The sequence below is a fragment of the Engystomops pustulosus genome, chromosome 6 (assembly GCF_040894005.1).
Source record: "Engystomops pustulosus chromosome 6, aEngPut4.maternal, whole genome shotgun sequence".
Taxonomy (NCBI): domain Eukaryota; kingdom Metazoa; phylum Chordata; class Amphibia; order Anura; family Leptodactylidae; genus Engystomops; species Engystomops pustulosus.
This window is the reverse complement of record NC_092416.1, coordinates 165,746,881-165,764,373: the sequence shown is the minus strand read 5'-3', so window position 1 is coordinate 165,764,373 and position 17,493 is coordinate 165,746,881. Positions and strand designations below refer to the sequence as shown.

The window sequence follows — 17,493 nt, the reverse complement described above, 5'->3', positions numbered from 1 at the left end:
GGCACGGCACGGCTCAGTAAAGCTAGCAGAAGAACAGGAGCATGCATAGAGCTCTCCTCTGTCCAATGACAGGCCTGGAGCCACTGGGGCACATTTACTTACCCGCTCCCATGGAGTTCCCGAAAGTGTATTGTCCGACAACAATGCACTCTGCCGCAATTCACTAAGATTGTGCGCCTTATATCCTGCATGTGTCGCTTCCCGGCTGAAGTCCGCTGGAGTTCGCCTTCTTCTTCCCGGTGCATGTAAGTGCATTGTTGTGCAACAGAATTTTAACTCCTTAACGCTCTGCGCCGTAGCTCTACGGCGCAGAGGTATAAGGGAAGTATGAAGAGGGCTCACGGGCTGAGTCCTCTTCATACAGAGGTGGGGGTTTTTGCATTTTGCACAAAACCCCCACCGCTAATAACCGCGGTCGGTGCTAGCACCGATCGCGGCTATTAACCCTCTAAACGCCGCCCGCAAAGTCGCGGGCGGCGTTTAAAAGACGGCGGCGCGCGGGCGCCGCCATCTTTTTTTCGATCGCCACGCCCCCGAACGTCATCGGGGGGCGGCGATCGGTTACCATGGTAGCCTCGGGTCTTCTTTTGACACGAGGCTACATGGTTTATGCAGGTTCGTTACAATGAGCCAGTGGCTCATTGTAATGTAAGACCTGCAAAAACGCCATATATTGCAATACTGTAGTATTGCAGTATATGGTAGGAGCGATCTGACCATCTAGGGTTAATGTACCCTAGATGGTCTAAAAAATAGTGAAAAAAAAAAGAAAAAAAAAAGTTTAAAAAATAAAAAAAATTAATAAAATATTAAAAGTTCAAATCACCCCCCTTTCCCTAGAACGGATATAAAACATAACAAACAGTAAAAATCACATACATATTAGGTATCGCCGCGTCCCAAAATGCCCGATCTATCAAAATATAAAAACGGTTACGGCCGGCGGTGACCTCCGAGGCGGGAAATGGCGCCCAAATGTCCGAAATGCGACTTTTACACCTTTTTACATAACATAAAAAATGAAATAAAAAATGATCAAAATGTCGCACAGACCTCAAAATGGTAGCAATGAAAACGTCGCCTCATTTCGCAAAAAATGACCCCTCACACATTTCCATGCGCCAAAGTATGAAAAAGTTATTAGCGTCAGAAGATGGCAAAAAATTTTTTTTCTTTTTTGTACACATTCGTTTAATTTTTGAAAATGTATTAAAACACAATAAAACCTATATAAATTTGGTATCACCGCGATCGCACCGAACCAAAGAATAAATTAGGCGTGTTATTTGGAGCGAAGAGTGAAAGTCGTAAAAACTGAGCCCACAAGAACGTGACGCACGTGCGGTTTTTTTTCAATTTTTCCACATTTGGAATTTTTTTTCAGCTTCGCAGTACACGGCATGTTAAAATAAATAACATTTCGGGAAAGTAAAATTTGTTACGCACAAAATAAGCCCTCACACAGGTCTGTACACGGAAAAATGAAAAAGTTATGGATTTTTGAAGTTGGAGAGCGAGAAATTAGCCGAAAAACCCTCCGTCCTTAAGGGGTTAAAGTTAAATCCCGCGCTCAGTCCGAATCAGTCAGATCGTCCAACGGCCTGCCCTCCGATTTCTGTCACATGAAAGCTGACGTGATTGCGCCAAAATCCGATCACGTGCACCAAAATCCCCTTCTAAATACCTGTCCCAGCGGCGCAATCCCCGAAAACAGTTCTCCAATAATAATTTCTCTTTTCCCATATAAAGGCTTATGCATTTACACTGAAGCCCTTGCGATCAGGAACGAACAATATGTAACTTGCTTGTAAACAATGTTGGGAGAGATTTATCAGAACTGTCTGAGACTAAAACTAAAAATGAAAGCTGAGCTCTGATTGGTTGTCATGAGCAACTAGAATAGTTTTGCTCTCAGACACTTCTGATAAATCTCCCTGAAGTAGAGGCAGACTGGGGGACCTTTGGCCCAACAAATGCTCAAACGTTGGCCACATCATCTCCCCTATTCCAGCTTATCCCCTCTCCTCATATTGTGGCCCTCTCATCCCCCCTCATATTGTGGCCCCAACTCAACTCCCCTCATATTATGGCCCCTGACATCTCCCACTCATATTGTGGCCCTCTTATCTCTTATCCCCCCTCATATTGTGGCCCTCTTATCTCTTATCCCCCCTCATATTGTGGCTCCTTATCTTCCCTTCATATTGGGGCCATCATCTTCCCTTCCATATTGCGGCCCTATGCTCCTCCTCCTTATATTCCGGTCCCTCTCACCTCCCCCTTGTATTGTGACCAGTCATCTCCCCCTCATATCGCAGCCTCTTACCTCTCCCTCATATTTTGACCCCATCATCTTTGCCTCATATTTTAGCTCCTTTACTTACCCCTCATATTGTGGCCCCTTCATCTCCCTCTCATATTAGGAAACCCTCACCCCCCATATTGTGGCTACTCATCTCCCTTTCATATTGTGGCTCTCTTCTCTCCTTCATATTGTGGGCCACCCTCACCCGCCATATTGTGGCCCCCTAATCCTGTGGGCTCCTATCATCTTCACCTCATATCATGTGGACCAACCTTCATCTCCCCTTATCCTGAGGGCCCCCATCATCTCCACTTTATATTGTGCCCCCCTCCACTCAACTTGTGGAGCCCCTCTCATCTCCCTCTCAATCTGTTGGCCCCCATCATGTCCACTTTATTTTGTTGCCCCCTCCTTTGTTCCTTGTTTTAGCATAATAAAAATAATAAACACCAGATACTCATCATCCCAATTTTACAGCAGCTCTCATCTTCTCTCCCTCTACTGCTGCAGTGTGCAGTGATGCTAGCAGATATAATGACATCATCACATGGCGCCTTACGACCTTTACAAACAGATGTGGAAGAGAAACAGTGATGATGCAGAGAGCTAATTGCTCTCATCATCTTATCTACACAGAGTTGAAGCCAAAACACAGAGGGTGGCGGGGCAGAGCCAGTAGTATCAAGAGATATCGGGGCCCAACAGTGTTTTCACCAGAGCACCCGTGGGCCAGTCCAATCCTGCCCCCAAGGTCCTCATTGTGGATCATAATCACTTCAGTGTAAACACATATGCAATTGGACCAAGTCCCTCCCCACATCCTTTGAATTGTATTTCGAAGAGCAATTCAAACGTTACAATGAAATCTGCATTTCTTCTACATGTAATACATTCAGATTCATTGTCAATTTTGTTCTGCTGCAGATTACGCAGGGAAGTGGAGAAGAGAGACCTGCTGCAAATCCGTAGCAGAAATTTGACATACAGCAGATCATAAACTGGACAACGTTTGGACAAATATCTTATATACGCACCCCCAAGATAATAAGTTATCTAAAATCTGTCTGTTTTTATACATAAATTTTTGGAAGCATGTATACAGGTAACTAAGAAATCACATTAGAGACAATAGGGATCTGACTTACATTGTCATTAAGTTTTTTTCCAAGTATCAGCTCCTTGATAAATATTAAATCATCAGGAATGACCAGGCCATAGTTCTTCATTTCATCCTCTAATTTATTGGAATTAATTAGATGATCGAACATTTTTAAAGATGCGTCTTCATGCTGAAAATACATTTATATCAGTGGCAGATTCACATGGATGTGCATAAAGTTTACAGATACATGTCCCTGCATAACTATAATCATATGTATCATATGAGATCTAAGTTATAAGGGGTATGGAAGAATGATGGTCCTGGTAATTATTAATTTCTTGGAAGGATTTATCAGACACTGGCTTTGGCTATAACCAATGTGGGGCGAGAACGCCCTGCACTGGCCCACTCCACGGCCTGGTACACTAAACGCCCCTCCATGCCCACTTGGCGTGGAGGTGGCTTAAGAGGGGATAACTCCTGGCCATAAACTATACTGTAGTAGTGTGTTGGAGTGTGATTATATCATACAGAAAGGGACGGAGATTTACTATGCCCATTTACTAAGCACAATGGCCCAGATCTATTATTCTGGCTGCGCCATTTTTAGGACTAACTTTGCACTGTAAAGAAGGTCTTTGGAGTTTGCACATGTATTTATAAAGTGTCTTTTTGGGTCAGTTTTGTGTCGCGGCTGCACTGTTTCCGACCAGACAGAAAAAAAAATGTGCATCTAAAGGGGCTTTTACTTCTTAGTACAGACTTAGTACAGACTGCACTACATTTAAGAAATCTGACTGTAACAGAGGACATCAATAAAAGTCTTTTTAGGAAGAATGGTGGCTCTAATCACATGGATATAGACAGGGTCGGCTCCAGGTTTCAGTAGGCCCCTGGGCGACAGCCTGAGTAGGCCCCTTTGCAATGAACTCATGTGGTGTGGCAGCATTAAAAATTAAGAAACTAAAACAATCTTCTGTTTTCAAAAATATTTCCTAGTTTATCATCCCAAACAGCCCCCTCATGGTTATTTTATATATAGCCCCTCATGGTTATTTTATATAAAGCCCCCCATGGATCATTAGATACAGCCCCGTCACCCCCATGGATTCCTTATGTATAGCTTTATGTGGGCGCCCCCCCAGCAGCTCTGGACCCTGGCACTTGCCCAGGCATGCCCAGTGCTGGCGCTTGCCCTGGATATAGGCATCAGTTGAACATGTACAAAGACATCTAAAAGGTTCAGTGTGTGATTTGTGAGGGGAAGTCCTTGGTGAGTGGTTCTCTTTAAATACACCTTAAAGGGGTTAGACACTTTACCTCATGCTTTTTGTACTGTGTGTGTAGATGTTGGGGGGCAGGATATTAGATAATGTACCAATTTACATCTATTAATAATTCTGCTCTGCTTTCTTGATATGTAAAGTGAAGCCTCCTGTCTTTTACCTCATCAGCCGGACATTCCTGACCATAAAATGGCCGCAGATGGAGGGTCAGGTGATAACTATCTGTCCATGAACAGGACCTGAATCTTATATTCCTGAATTCTATCATAAGGTCCCGGCAAGGCGATTGCATGGGCAGTTACAGATCACATGACCCTCCATCTGCGGCCATTTTATGGACAGGAATGTCTGACTGATGAGGTAAAAGACAGGAGGCTTCACTTTACATATGAGGAAAGCAGAGCAGAACTATTAGTAGATGTATATTGGTAAATTACCTAATATCATGCTCCCCACACATTACAAAATAAATGAGGTAAAGTGGCCAACCCCTTTCAATGTATGAAAGAAAGCAAACAAAACTGAGTTGTTCCTTTTAAGGCTCTGGGAGGTTCTGTTTTTAAAGGTTGGCAGCTTCATAGGGCTGTGGCTCCTGGTTGAGGCTCTAGGGCAGTGGTGGCGAACCTATGGCACTAGTGCCAGAGGTGGCACTCAGAGCCCTCTCTGTGGGCACCCAGGCCCTCACCCCAGAATGAAGTTCACCAGACAGGAGAATCTTCCTAGACAAATTTGCCCTCCTCCTTTCAACTGTGTTGGTGTCCTTAGGAGGCTGAACGATTGAAAATTGGAGAAAAAGGAGAAATAAATTACTGCTTAAATTGCTGTGCTGGCACTTTGCAATAAATAAGTGGCTTTTAGTTGAAGTTTGGGCACTCCGGCTCTAAAAGGTTTGCCATCACTGCTCTAGGGCATAATGGTACCTCTTTACAACCAGGGTTCACTAGGGATAGTCATCTCGATCCCACAGTGTTTCCCATACAGAGATTATACTGGTTCTATTGCTCTATTGCCTCCTCCTCCTTTGCTACCCTTTACGTTCCACAGTTGTTTCCCCAGACTTTCCAGCTCCTGAATCTCTGTCCTAGGACACACAATCACTTTTTATCTTTGTCCAAAATAGACAAGACATGACTGTACTGAACATGCACAGAAGGAATTGCAACCAGCTGCATGTGTACCTGGTCAGACTCGGTTCTAGCAGCGATTTTCTGTCGGTGCAGAATAGTATAATTGCTACAGCACAATGCTTTTGTAACTATTTGTTTTTTTAAACTCAGATTTCTTGAGAAGTAAACAATACATATCCATACATGGTCAGGGCGAACAGTGTGCGTAATCATTCCAAAATACAGTTGTTATACAGTAGCATAGGGTTTACACATGGAAATTTGCCTTATTCTTTTTTAGGAGGGGGGCACACATTGCCATCCAGACCTTAAGGCGATCCATAAAATTACATAGTTGGACATGTTATATCTTATTCAGAACAAAATAAAACATTCAACAAAATTTCTTACCTGAATACGGCCGGAAGCTGAATGCAGCGCTGCTCCGGCGGCCATGTTTGTTTACATGGCGCCTGGACCGGAGCGACAGCAGCGCTGGATACCGGAGGGCAACGGAAGGTAAGTACAGCTTTATTATTTTAGGCAGCGCCCTCCCGGCCACATATATATATTTTTTTTAAACTCGGACAACCCCTTTAATTGCGGGGGATACATATTTGTGTGATTCCAGGAGCTCTGCGTGCTCGTCCTCGCCCAAGGATGGGATAAATACTTTTCATTCCTCTAATGTCCGTTGTGGAGCAGATTCCGCTTTGGCGCAGATTAAGTGAGAGTAAATAAGTGAGAATAGGCCACCTGGACCCTGTGAACGGATGACCCGTGCTACTGTGTGGGCCGGTAGGAGTCTAGGACCCTTTCAAGTAGGAGTGCTCAAGGCTTGCCAAAGGGAGTCGACCCCCAGGTAAGAAGCTAAGTGGGTTTTGGGATATAGCGGGGCCCCAGCAGACAATCAGGATTGTAGGAATTTCGACTGGCTAGCTAGGTAGTAAAGATAGGGGTCGGGTAGGGCCATACCCGCCAGTGACTTGGGTCTCTGTAATTTAGCTAGCTGAAGCTTTGATCTGCCAGAACCCCATATGAAAGGGATCATGAGTGACTCCAGAGAAGTGAAGAAGGTTCTGGGGTAGAAGAAGTGGGTGGTGACATATAAACACTTGGGTTGGATGACCATTGATTCTCCCGGCCACTGAAAGGGGTAGCTTAGCCCATAATTCAAATTTAGACCTGAAAAGTGTGAGTAGCGGGGTCACATTGTTGTCCTGCATTATTGACGGGTCTGAAGATAGAACAATGCCAAGGTATTTGAAATGTGAGACCACTCTCAGTCCCCCCTGGGACTGCGCGTCAGGCACCCGAGCTTGCGGCAAATACATAATACAGGATTTGTCCCAGTTCATGCGTAAGCCTGAAAAATTGCCAAAGTTGTCAATAAGTTGCATGGCTCTGGGCAGAGAGGTCTCCGGACTTGACATGTAGAGCAGGAGGTTGTTGGCATAGAGTGCCAGACGATCCTCCACCCCGCCATGCTGGAATCCTTTAAATATCTCATCTGCACGGATCTGTACTGCCAAGGGTTCCACCGCTAGTGCAAACAAGAGTGGTGAGAGGGGGCACCCCTGGCGGGTACCCCTCTCTAGGTGAAATCTGTTTAAGTGTTGCCCATTTAGTGCTATACTAGCGGTTGGGCTCTTGTGGATGATGGATATCCATTTAATAAATGACGGGCCAAACCCAAATCTACGTAGCGCCCCGAGTAGAAACAGCCATTCAATGGAATCGAACGCCTTGGCCTTGTCCAACGCGGCCAAGACCCAACCCTCTCCCTTCTCCATGCTTTTGTAACTATTTGTAGCATCTCCCACTGGGGCCTAGCCTTTTCTTGGGGCCTGGAGGCAGCCGGGGCCCAGAATACCGGAGTGGCTGGCGGTTGCGGCCTAGGCACGCTAGTGTCACGGTGCTTGGTATGGGGACTGGAGGGCTGTCCTACAGCCTGGCAGGTCTCCAGCAGGTGGTATGTGCAAGAAATTAGATAAGGGAGAGGCTGTGGTACTGGTTCTCCCTGGATCAGCCCCCGAGTGTCTGTAAAATGTGTCCCTGGGTAATGGATGGGGAGCCCGGGTCGTAACAGCCGTATCCAGGGATCAGACGGAGGCAACGTTGTGCAAAATAACTTACGGCTCTTTAATGAACAACAGCAGGCAACGGGCCTAAACAGCAGATTTGGATCACTGGAGTGGTCATGGAGAGTGGTCCTCAGGAATAGCTCACCAGCCTGGTAGTAGATGCATGCTGGGATGGAGCTGTGTCCAACTGTGAAATCTTCAGCTCTGAGTCTCTTGACTCTTGTCCTGGGATTAGGATAAGTGTCAGCATTGATGGTGTTATTGATGCTGGTATTCTAAGAGGATCTGCCCTCTAGAGAGAGCTGGGTTCCAGGAGGCCTTGCTCCTCCCTGCCCAGGGGTTTTATTCTCCTGGTCAGGTGGTAGCACCTCTCCAATCACACTCCAGTTTACAATACAGCCAACAATTGGTCAATCACTTACACCCACTTAACCATTGCCTGTTCAGGCAGGATCTACAGCTGCTGATTACCTAATGACCCAGTGCTAGAACCTTCTAGAGGTGTAGACCTGGAGAGCGGGGGCACACAGAATTCTCTGAGTGTATGAAAACACCGGGGAAGCAAGCACAAAAGAAAGGCGCAGCACTAGTGTGATATCGTATTGGTAATGTGACCACTTGAAAACCATACACAGTGGAGCCTCTCATCTGGTCTCAGATGAGTCAAAGCATTGAAAGGATGATGGCAGCCTGTCCAGCCTGTAGCCTCGTCACGGGTGGACCCAGGGAACCACTTGGTCGAGGTGGAGAATGTGCTTGATCCCATATTGTAGGAAGGTAGTGGCTGACCGGCGCTCGATCAATGAGGAGAATGCAAACAGCCTTGTATAGCATATGAAGGCTTTAATGTTGCAATGTTGCGACGCGTTTCAGCTCCGTACCAGAGCTTTCATTAGGCATGAAAACATATGATGATCATTCCAAATATATACACACAAAGGGCACCGGGACCGGATGCTGTGATGACATCACAACCAGGTGACCTGAGGAGGTCAAAGTTCATCTCTCCGGTAAAAAGAGAGGATGGAAAACAAATTACATATATATATAAATATTAAAAAAAAATGGAGATTGTTTCATCATACCAGTATGATCATACTGGATCTATAAGCTGAATACTATGGGGGTCATTTACTTAGGGCCCGAATCCTGTTTTTACGTCGCGTTACCCAAATTTTCCGCTTTGCGTCGATTTTCCCTGAATTGCCCCGGGATTTTGGCGCACGCGATCGGATTGTGGCGCATTGGCGCCGGCATGCACGCGACGGAAATCGGGGGCGTGGCCGAACGAAAACCTGATGGATTCTGAGAAACCGCCGCATTTAAAAAAAGGGTCGCTGGACATGCGATCACCTGCACTCAGTGCGGCTTGGTGTACTCCAGTGCATTCCGATGAACTTCAGCGCAGCAGCAACACCTAGTGGACGTCGGAGGAACTACCTTAGTGAATCGCCAGAAGACCTGAATCCTCCGCACAGAACGCGCCGCTGGATCGTGAATGGACCGGGTAAGTAAATCTGCCCTATTATCTCCAAATGACATGAATGAAGCAATTGAATCTTTCTAAACTTCCTCCTAATCTGTCTCTTTAGCCATGGATGACAATTATGTTGCTGTAAATCCTTAAACAATACGGTTTAAATGTCCATAGGACCTTGCAATTTTCACCTGGGCACACATAACTTTATACATACCTCTCTCCCTTTTAGACAGTAAGCACTTACCGCCTGCTATTCCCAACCAAAGGCTGCAACATCCACAGCTTCCATAACTCTGTCTCGGTCTCCTCCGCTATGGCGGCTTGGAGTTTCTCCCTATTTTGCTCCTTCCTGCTTTCCGTAGTTCTTTTAGTGCCCGGCGTCCCTTTCGTGAACGGGGGGCGCATCCAGTCTGTGGTGGCCCCTCATTAAACTACGGACACTGGGGTATTTTATACACATTTTTAAGTATATACCACTATTTATTTATTATTATTTATTAATTTTGAGACACTTACATATGTTTTAATCAAGTCTTAAATGCATGTAATATCGTAAAAAAAATTTACATACTTATCTATTTGTAATGTCCTCAAAGCATGTATCGATGAAACAATCTCCATTTTTTCTTTATAATTATATATATATATATATGTAATTTGTTTTCCATCCTCTCTTCTTACCGGAGAGATGAACTTTGACCTCCTCAGGTCACCTGGTCGTGATCACAGCATCCGGTCCCGGTGCCCTTTGTGTGTATATATTTGGAATGATCATCATATGTTTTTATGCCTGATGAAAGCTCCGGTACGGAGCTGAAACGCGCCGCAACATTGCAACATTAAAGCCTTCATATGCTATACAAGGCTGTTTGCATTCTCCTCATTGATCGAGCGCCGGTCCGCCACTACCTTCCTACAATACGAGATCAAGCACATAGAACGTTCTAGAGGGTTCATGACTCCCTCAGACAGCTCCTAACCTGGAGAGGGCGCTGTTCGCAACTACCCCCTTGCCAATGTATTGGCAGGGGTGTTGCATATTTTATTCTAGCTAGGCGGTTCCGCAAAAGTTTCAGCAGACAAAGGGTGGTCCTTGCACACTGTAACAGACTGTGCTACCAAAGCCACTCTGTGCTGCAGATTCATAGGCTGTTTCATTTTGAATGGATCACTTCCCCCTCCCACTGTTTGCTGAAACTTTCTTTGCTGCAGTGAGATTTCATCAGGCAGAGGGAGGGGAAGGTTCTTAGGGAGCAGAGGGGTAGGGTGGGACAGTCTAATAACTGGATAGTCTGGATAACAAATATAAGAAGATTATCGCAGTCACAGTCCCTGGATCTATGCGTGAGTGCCCCTAGTTTATTATCCTGGATTTTGATGGTAGATTTTCTTTAAATTGATCAGGGGAACACTGGCAATTTATTGAGGTCTTTTAACATTTAAAATTTTTTTACTATTCCTAAATTAATCCACAGTTTTAACCTCACCTGAAACTTTTTACCTGGGGCTGCTAGAGGCATGAATCTTCCATCATATAAATGAGAAAATGGTCCATGACCTGAAACAAATCAATTGAAACATGTAAACAGAATGGGTATACATCAAACATTTCCTACCTCAGCCACCTTACCCCTACTAACAACTTTTTGTTGCGTACAATTTTTTGTACAGGCAGTCCCCGAGTAATGTACAAGATAGATTCCACAGGTTTGTTAAATTTGTATGTAAGTCGAAACTGTATATTTTATAATTGTAGATCCAGACAGAATTTTTTTTGTGACAATTGGAGTTTCAAAATTTTGTGCTGTAATGGGACCAAGGATTATCAATAAAGCTTCATTACAGACACCTTACAGCTGATCATTGCAGCCTGGGACTATAGTAACATCCAGAGAGCTTCACCTTTATTATAGGTCTCTGTTGGTTGTTGATTGTTGGGATACATTTTGGATAATTAATAGAGATGAGCGAGCACTAAAATGCTCGGGTACTCGTTATTCGAGACGAACTTTTCCCAATGCTCGAGTGCTCGTCTCGAATAACGAGCCCCATTGAAGTCAATGGGAGACTCGAGCATTTTTCAAGGGGACCAAGGCTCTGCACAGGGAAGCTTGGCCAAACACCTGGGAACCTCAGAAAAGGATGGAAACACCACGGAAATGGACAGGAAACAGCAGGGGCAGCATGCATGGATGCCTCTGAGGCTGCTTAAACGCACCATTATGCCAAAATTATGGGCAACAGCATGGCCATGACAGAGTGACAGAATGAAGCTAGATAGCATCTAAAACATCCAATAATTGACCCTGACACTATAGGGGACGGCATGCAGAGGCAGCGGCAGCAGCGGCAGGCTAGAGAGTGGCATGGCGACATACCCTAAATGGACTCAGGCTTCAAACCAATTGGTGGCAGAGAGGAACCAAAGGAGGTGAGCAAGAAGCGCTTAAATGATTTCCTATGTGAACAAAAGGTTGACGGTATATTTAGTCGATAACACAGCATGGTGGCGACATAGTGACCAAGTTCCATAACATATCTGGTGAAACACCCGAAAAATGAGCCTGACACAGCTCTTTTGATTAGGGGACGACATGTGGAGGCAGCCATGGAGACAACTTCCATGATTAAGAGCAACAGTATGGGGCATTCATATTGCGCTGCTATGATTGCAACTTCAGGTCTCCAGCATGGCGGCGACATATGGGCCGAGTTCCACTATGTATCTGGTGAAACACCTGAAAATTCTGCCTGACACAGCTCGTTTGATAAGGGGATGATGTGCTGCATATCCTCTCGTGCTCCAGCGTCTGGGGTATAGAGAGTTAAAATGAGACATTGGTGGACGCTGTGGAGGATCGCGGAGGCAAAATGGACAGGAAACAGCAGGGGCAGCATGCATGGATGCCTCTGAGGCTGCCTAATCTTGGGATGGAGCTGGCGGTCCACCGCCAGGCGAGCTTTCGCCTGTCCAAGCCCCTGTCTCTCGGCTCCTCCCCACCCAAAATGGGCCTGGGGGCCAGAAGCGTTTACTTTGAAAAAATTATAATTTTCAAAGCAGGCCGGGTCGTTTGAATATTTCACCTAGGAATAATGGAATAGCATAGTGGTTCTATTTTTAATTGTTTTTACGGAAATGGTTCCATGATTAAGAGCGACAGTATGGGGCATCCATATAGCGCTGCATTGATTGCAACTTCAGGTCTCCAGCATGGCGGCGACAGATGGGCCGCGTTCCACTATGTATCTGGTGAAACACCTGAAAATTCTGCCTGACACAGCTCGTTTGATAAGGGGACGATGTATGGAGGCAGTGAACTAGTAGTAGATTAAAGGTGCTGCAGTTAAAACTATGTTAGTTGGATCTTGAGATGGAGCTGGCGCTCCGCTGCCAGGCGAGCTTTCGCCAATCCAAGCCCCTGTCTCTAGGCGACTCCCCAAACAGCACTTCTAAGAACCTTTTGTATAAGATCAAGTGTAGTAGCGTTCTTATAAGTTTAGGATATGGCGGGTGAGGGGAATGTAAACAGATGCGCAAGAAGCGCTGAAATAATATTGGTAAATGATAAAAGTTTGCCAGTATATTTTGTGGATTACACAGCAGGGTGGCGACAAAGTTAACAAGTTTGATGTGGAAGCCATGAAAACAACCCAAAATTCTGCCCGACACAGCTCGTTTGATAAGGGGACGATGTATGGAGGCAGTGAACTAGTAGTAGATTAAAGGTGCTGCAGTTAAAACTATGTTAGTTGGATCTTGAGATGGAGCTGGCGCTCCGCTGCCAGGCGAGCTTTCGCCAATCCAAGCCCCTGTCTCTAGGCTACTCCCCAAACAGCACTTCTAAGAACCTTTTGTATAAGATCAAGTGTAGTAGCGTTCTTATAAGTTTAGGATATGGCGGGTGAGGGGAATGTAAACAGATGCGCAAGAAGCGCTGAAATAATATTGGTAAATGATAAAAGTTTGCCAGTATATTTTGTGGATTACACAGCAGGGTGGCGACAAAGTTAACAAGTTTGTTGTGGAAGCCATGAAAACAACCCAAAATTCTGCCTGACACAGCTCGTTTGATAAGGGGACCATGTATGGAGGCAGTGAACTAGTAGTAGATTAAAGGTGCTGCAGTTAAAACTATGTTAGTTGGATCTTGGGATGGAGCTGGCGCTCCGCTTCCAGGCAAGCTTTCGCCAATCCAAGCCCCTGTCTCTAGGCTACTCCCCAAACAGCACTTCTAAGAACCTTTTGTATAAGATCAAGTGTAGTAGCGTTCTTATAAGTTTGGGATATGGCGGGTGAGGGGAATGTAAACAGATGCGCAAGAAGCGGTGAAATAATATCGGTAAATGATAAAAGTTTGCCAGTATATTTTGTGGATTACACAGCAGGGTGGCGACAAAGTTAACAAGTTTGTTGTGGAAGCCATGAAAACAACCCAAAATTCTGCCTGACACAGCTCGTTTGATAAGGGGACCATGTATGCCTACAGTTCATGCCAGTCGCTGCACTGGCTGCCAGTCTCCTTTCGAATACAGTTTAAAATAATAACCCTCATCCATAAAGCTCTGTATAATGCTGCACCCCCCTACCTCTCCTCTCTTATCTCAGTCTATCGCCCAACCCGTGCTCTTAGATCCGCCAGTGATCTTAGATTAACCTCTACCCTAGTGCGGACCTCCCACTCGCGTCTCCAAGACTTCTCTAGAGCTGCACCAATTCTATGGAATGCTCTGCCCCGGACTATCAGACTAATACCTAACCTCCAAAGTTTCAAACGTGCTCTTAAAACCCATTTCTTTAAGCAAGCCTATAACACTCATTAACTGCATGAAGTTTAAACTCTTCTACTAACCCGTCCTGTGTCGTCCTCCCATCTGTTATCCAGCAACCAACAGGCACCAGACTTCTCTGCAGTCCCATTCACCCTGGACCTGGTATATAAGATGACGGCTGAGTGGTTCAAGCGACAGCAATTCCATTTATTATATTTTGTTCTATACCCTAAGAAGAATGGCTTGACCATTAAATATTCTTTTACCTCGTGTTACCCCATCATCTTCATAAACCGTAAGCTCTGGCGAGCAGGGACCTCACTCCTGTTGTTCCATACAAATGTTGTGCTCTGTTACATTACATTTGTATTTGTTTCCTATGATTTGTAAAGCGCTACGGAATATGATGGCGCTATATAAATAAAGATTATTATTATTATTATTATGGAGGCAGTGAACTAGTAGTAGATTAAAGGTGCTGCAGTTAGTTGGATCTTGGGATGGAGCTGGCGCTCCGCTTCCAGGCGAGCTTTCGCCAATCCAAGCCCCTGTCTCTAGGCTACTCCCCAAACAGCACTTCTAAGAACCTTTTGTATAAGATCAAGTGTAGTAGCGTTCTTATAAGTTTGGGATATGGCGGGTGAGGGGAATGTAAACAGATGCGCAAGAAGCGGTGAAATAATATCGGTAAATGATAAAAGTTTGCCAGTATATTTTGTGGATTACACAGCAGGGTGGCGACAAAGTTAACAAGTTTGATGTGGAATGCCCTGTAATAGCTCTTGGGCGGTGTGCCTTTTATCGCCTAGGCTCAGCAGTTTGAGCACCGCCTGCTGTCGCTTAGCGACGGCACTGCTGCTGTGCCTAGAGCTACCGACTGATGGCGCCATGCCCACGGATGGTAATTCGGAGGAGGAGGAGGTGGAGGAGGGGTGGGAGGAGGAGGAGGTATAGTAGGCCTTTGAGACCTGGACCGAGGTAGGCCCCGCAATCCTCGGCGTCGGCAGTATATGACCAGCCGCAGGGTCAGACTCGGTCCCAGCCTCCACCAAGTTAACCCAATGTGCCGTCAGCGATATATAGTGGCCCTGCCCGGCAGCACTCGTCCACGTGTCCGTGGTCAGGTGGACCTTGTCAGAAACGGCGTTGGTCAGGGCACGGATGATGTTGTCTGACACGTGCTGGTGCAGGGCTGGGACGGCACATCGGGAAAAGTAGTGGGGGCTGGGGACCGAATACCGAGGGGCGGCAGCCGCCATGAGGTTGCGAAAGTGCCGATTTCGGTGACATGGGTGGACTGCGTGGGAGACTGACTGGTGGACAAATTGCTCGAAGCATTGTCGGCAATCCACGACATCACCTGTTCGCACTGTTCTGGCCTCAACAGTGCTCTACCACGAGTCCCAGTAACTTCAGACATGAACCTAGGGAGTGTAGCTCTGCGGCGTTCCCCTGCTCCCTCATCAGCAGGTGGTGTCTCACCCCGCCCAGGACCACGGCCTCTGACCCCTGCAGTAGTTGGACGCCCTCGTCCTCTACCCCTAGCCCTCGGGTTAAACATTTTGAAAATGAAAGTTATAACTTTAATTTTTTTTAACTTTTTTTTGTGTTTTTTTGTGTTTTTTAGTTTTTAAAACTAAACGATGCTATCCTATTGCTATGGCTATTTTCTAGCCAAGTATGAAAGCACACTGCTATGCCAGATGAGATGACGCTGAGTTATGAAAAAATAAACGTAAAATAAAAAGTAAATGGCAGACTGTGCCTAATTGAAATCAAACCCCTAATAAATTTTCCCACTTCGGTCTTTGCGATGGATATGTGCGTCACTAAGCGCAAAACACAGCGGTCGCAAGTCTCACTACAAATTCCTCACAATATGGTGCTAGCTGCAAATAAAAAAAAAAAAAAGTAGAACGTTATTGTAGCCCTAAGAAGGGCTGTTGGGTTCTTGGAGAATCACTCCTGCCTAACACTATTCTAATAGAACACCCTAACGCTTTCCCTGACCAGCAGCAGCTCTCTCCCTAGCGGCATCCAGAGACAGAATGATCCGAGCAGCGCAGGCAGGGGCTAGTCTATTCCAGGGTCACCTGATCTGGCCAGCCAACCACTGCTATCGACATGTAAGGGTACCACGTCATGCTGGGTGGAGTGCAGAGTCTCCTGGCTTGTGATTGGCTCTGTTTCTGGCCGCCAAAAAGCAAAACGGCGGGAGCTGCCATTTTCTCGAGCGGGCGAAGTATTCGTCCGAGCAACGAGCAGTTTCGAGTACGCTAATGCTCAAACGAGCATCAAGCTCGGACGAGTATGTTCGCTCATCTCTAATAATTAATAAAGATAAGATGTTTCCATTTAGCTGGCTTTACACACTGGCTTTGGATATGTGTATTCGCAGTGCCCGCCTTTTGTGTGTTTTAGGAGTTAGAATGGAAATGCCGCACTATTAATCCACAATATATAAAGAATTGAGCCAGTGTCTTCTGGGATGTAGCAATGAAAAACAGCAATGCATCATAAATATTAAAAAAACTGCCGTTTGTGGACCCACTTTAGCAACTACCCTGTTTGGCTTGGGGTTAATCCCAAGCAGGCCTGTCTCTCCCACCGGGAGCAGTGGATAACAGCCCCGAGCACAACCCTGTGGAAAAAACAAGGGGACCTGAAGCCACCTACTGCCCCCAGTAAGAAGAAAAAAGTACTAACCTTTCGGCGCTCCCTTAAGGGTCCTCTTCTATCTTCTACAGTAGTGATACACAGCTGCGTATGCTGGGCCCGCACGAATACTATGAGGTGACACCCGTAGCATCATAATGTATGAGCGGGCCGAGTGCATGGAGCTGGGTAGCGCTACTGTAGAAGATAGAATTGGACAGGAAAGGAGCACCGGAAGGTGAGTGCCTAGTTTATTTTTTTTTTATGTGCTGGGGCTATCTATATCCTGGAGGGGGGAGGCTGCAGTGTAAATGGGCTACTTTTTTATTGAAGGGGCAGCTGCAATGTGCTGGAGCTGCAGTGTGCTGGGCTACTTGTATACTAGGGGGGAGATGCAGTGTGCTGGGGCTACCTATATACTGGGGGGAGGCTGCAGTGTGCATGGGTTACCTATATCCTGGGGGGAAGCTGAAGTGTATTCCGCTACACTACCTATATACTAGGGGAGGGTGCAGTGTGCATGGGCTACTTACATATTTGGACAGAGGCTTCAGTGTGCATGGGCTACCTATATAATGGGGGGAGGCTGCAGTGTGCATGGGCTGACTATATACTGGGGGAAGGCTGCATTGTGCATGGGCTACCTATATTCTGGGGGTAAGCTGCATTGTGCTTGGGTTACCTATTTACGCAAGGGGGTGGCAA

At 46.0% G+C, this 17,493-nt stretch overlaps 1 protein-coding gene across 1 annotated transcript in view; it reads right to left on the bottom strand.

The window, feature by feature from the left end:
- Window positions 1-17,493, bottom strand: part of LOC140064903 (deoxynucleoside triphosphate triphosphohydrolase SAMHD1-like) — a 67,267-nt gene that overhangs the window by 34,553 nt on the left and 15,221 nt on the right. Inside the window, exons 5-6 of the mRNA XM_072112225.1 lie at window positions 10,851-10,921; window positions 3,451-3,594 (exon numbers count right to left, since the gene is read on the bottom strand). Coding sequence (XP_071968326.1) covers window positions 3,451-3,594; window positions 10,851-10,921 — 215 coding nt within the window. The remainder of the gene's footprint in view (window positions 1-3,450; window positions 3,595-10,850; window positions 10,922-17,493) is intronic.